Below are 2,959 nucleotides of genomic sequence, written 5' to 3' on the forward strand. Positions count from 1 at the left end.
ATTTAGAAAGTGCAGATCAATCCAAACATAGATACTTTTGCAAGATCTTTTAATTTCCATTTACATTTGACCATGCATATGTCGTTTGACAGATGTCTGTTTCTTAAAATGGGTTTAGTAAATTACATTATCCACTATATTTTTTTTAAAAAAAATATCCACTATATCTTTTTTTTAATCTCTTAGATATCGTTACATGGTGGTAGAGTCTTTTCCTTATATAGTAAGTTTAGATAGACGCCGAGTAAATAGATTGAGGGCATCTGTGATCTGTGATCTGTGCATGGACATTCTTCAGCAAACAGGCATTATTTCCTTAAGTAGGTATATTACTTTCCATAATGTTTTTGAATTAGGCTCCTCGTCTGACTTTGCCAACGACTTGTTCTGCCCCATACACCAAGCTGCACCAACCTTGCAGCAAGGTCCTTGCTTGTTTAGACTTTTTCACTCTCCTCCGTTCCTTTAATTTACGGTCAAACCTCTCTATAATAGTCTTATTTGTTCTGATATTATTTGGTTGGGGTGTTTTATAAAAAACATATATTATAATATAACATAAATCAATTCGAAAAAATTTGGCTTGCTTAGTGAATTGTTATTATATAGAGATGCTGTGATAGAGATATCTAACTGTATATATGCACTGATAGTATAATTTTTTGCACATTAGTCGAATAACTTTTGTTCAAAGTTAAGATGTCATTTCTTAAAATTAAATGCAAGAAGTATGAATTAAAATCATGTCATGTATATATTGTTCTTGGTCTTAAGGTTGAAGTTTCATCTGAATTTTTTTTTCAAACTTTATGTATTAAGATCTCCCTACTAGTGGGAGCTATAGGAAGTTGGTATTAAAAAAAAGTTATCCGGCCCCAGCATATTGTATTTTTTTCTTGTCTTCTAGAATATGTAATTAAATTAGACGGGACTATTTGCATATTAATTAATTAGATAGGATTCCTCCGTTATCCTCTGATGTATTAGACGAGTGCTTGTAAATATCTTCTGATAATATTAGCTTTGAATTTTATACCATTATTATTGATTTGTGATCTCCACAACATATAGTTGGTTCCATGCATACACGAGCTAAAAAATATAAAAGATAAGTTTGCTATTTTAATGGAGTGAGCATGAATTTAAATATTGATACACGTACTATAAACTGGAAGTTTGAGGCATCCTAGTCAGATTCTTTCACGCTCCTTCATTATTAAATAACTCTATTTGCTAAGTACAATACTTTAATAAATAATACTGTAGATCGTATATAGGACCACTTACTAATAAATACACACCACATGCTTTAGCGAATTTTGTACCTCTTCTCAGGCCTTCCTTTGGAATCTTCAGTTCATAAATATCTAATTTCTTGCCAAAAGGTTAACTTTAATTGTTAAGAATAGTAAAGCTTTTTGCGAATTCAGATTTTAATCCAAACGACAAGCAATTTGAACCAGAGAATGAATGGTAAAGCTGTTGTTGAAGATGCATACCTTTATAGTGAAGAGACGAATCTCACAGTTCTCAAGACTTCCCTTTTCTTCACTGGCGATGGCTTCACTGCCTACGATTGCAAAGGCGAGCTTGTTTTCCGAGTCGATACGTATGGACCGGACTCTCGTGACCTGGGTGAACTCGTTCTAATGGACGCCACTGGTAGATGCCTTCTCACTGTTCGACGTAAGGTACTCATCAATAGTCAAAATCCCTAACTTTCAATTTCTAATTTTGACCTTGTTGTTATCATATAATTGCGATATTCATTCAGTTTTCAATGTACGAGTTGATTCAGTTTTGATTCTTTGGAACAGAGGCCGAGTCTACATAACAGGTGGGAAGGATTCTTAGGGGAAAGAGAAGAGGGACAAAAGCCAATATTCAGCGTGCGTAGATCCTCAATTATCGGAAGATCGAGCGTGACGGTGGAGGTATACAGCAATCCAATGGAAGAGTATCAGATCGAAGGGTCATTTGCGCAGAGGAACTGCACGTTTTTCAACGCCGATAAAGTATCAGTGGCTGAGATTAGACGCAAAGTGGATACTTGTGCCAATGTAGTGCTTGGGAAGGACGTTTTCTCTTTATCAGTTAAGCCTGGTTTTGATGGTGCTTTCGCCATGGGATTAGTCCTTGTGCTTGATCAGATTCAAGGTGATGATTATGTTAATCCGAATGATAATCGGGTCGATGCGGACCCCATATCCGATTATCCCAATCTTTCTTCTTGAATTTTCATCCCATGTCACTGTAATCTATAAAACTAATCTTTTCTTTTGTTCCCTTTTTGCTTTTTTGTAAAATAATAAATCCTACTAACTGAAAAGAATCTGGATTAAAATATCACATTTAAAGAATTCGGTAAACCACTAGTGGAATGGTTATATATGTATTATTATCTTATATTCTATACACAGGGGCGGATTTACCTGGAGCGAGGCGGTCTCATTAATACAAGACTATTCTTAGAGTATCAATAACTAATATTTCAAAGAATTACATAAATGTTATATTATTATGGTTGAGTTATAAAATAAAGTTAAAGTTCAAAATTGTAAGTTTCTAAAAGTGATAATTATTGATCTTATTTAGGTAGGTCAAGGAAAATAAAACTTTGCCCCATATAAGTTCTTAACCATCTCATTCAATTGACACAAAACGTCTTTTTTTTGTTCTCGAGCAAAATGCAATTTGTTCTATTTCTTTAATATATAAGAAATACTATAGGAACTATTTCCAACTGATTAAAAAAATAAATTACTATTACAGAAAGTAAATTCAACCGCTACATTTTAATTAATCTACTCTTTTTTTTTTATTTTAATTTTCCATATATGAAATTATATGTATGAATTTATTCAAGAGTTTTATAGGATTTTGCAGTTAATGTTTATTACTATATTATAATCGAATTTGCATTATTTTTTATTTTTTCCACCACAAATGCTATTCCTAT

At 32.8% G+C, this 2,959-nt stretch overlaps 1 protein-coding gene across 1 annotated transcript; it reads left to right on the plus strand.

Moving 5' to 3' along the window:
* Positions 1 to 1,304: 1,304 nt before the first annotated feature.
* LOC104227293 (protein LURP-one-related 12) lies at positions 1,305 to 2,286 on the plus strand. The gene is made up of 2 exons (XM_009779511.2): positions 1,305 to 1,691; positions 1,818 to 2,286. Exons 1-2 carry the CDS (start codon positions 1,467 to 1,469, stop codon positions 2,232 to 2,234), a joined length of 642 nt encoding a protein of 213 aa, XP_009777813.1. The 5' UTR covers positions 1,305 to 1,466; the 3' UTR covers positions 2,235 to 2,286.
* The last annotated feature ends 673 nt before the right edge of the window (positions 2,287 to 2,959 follow it).

Source organism: Nicotiana sylvestris, chromosome 3 (assembly GCF_000393655.2).
Source record: "Nicotiana sylvestris chromosome 3, ASM39365v2, whole genome shotgun sequence".
In the NCBI taxonomy this organism is placed as follows: Eukaryota; Viridiplantae; Streptophyta; class Magnoliopsida; order Solanales; family Solanaceae; genus Nicotiana; species Nicotiana sylvestris.

What these genes read in the sequence shown, in the direction of transcription:
- LOC104227293 (XM_009779511.2), top strand. Translation starts at nt 1,467, where the DNA reads ATGAATGGTAAAGCTGTTGTTGAAGATGCATACCTTTATAGTGAAGAG. An exon ending in TTCTCACTGTTCGACGTAAG is followed by an intron (nt 1,692 to 1,817) that starts GTACTCATCAAT and finishes TCTTTGGAACAG; the next exon opens with AGGCCGAGTCTACATAACAG.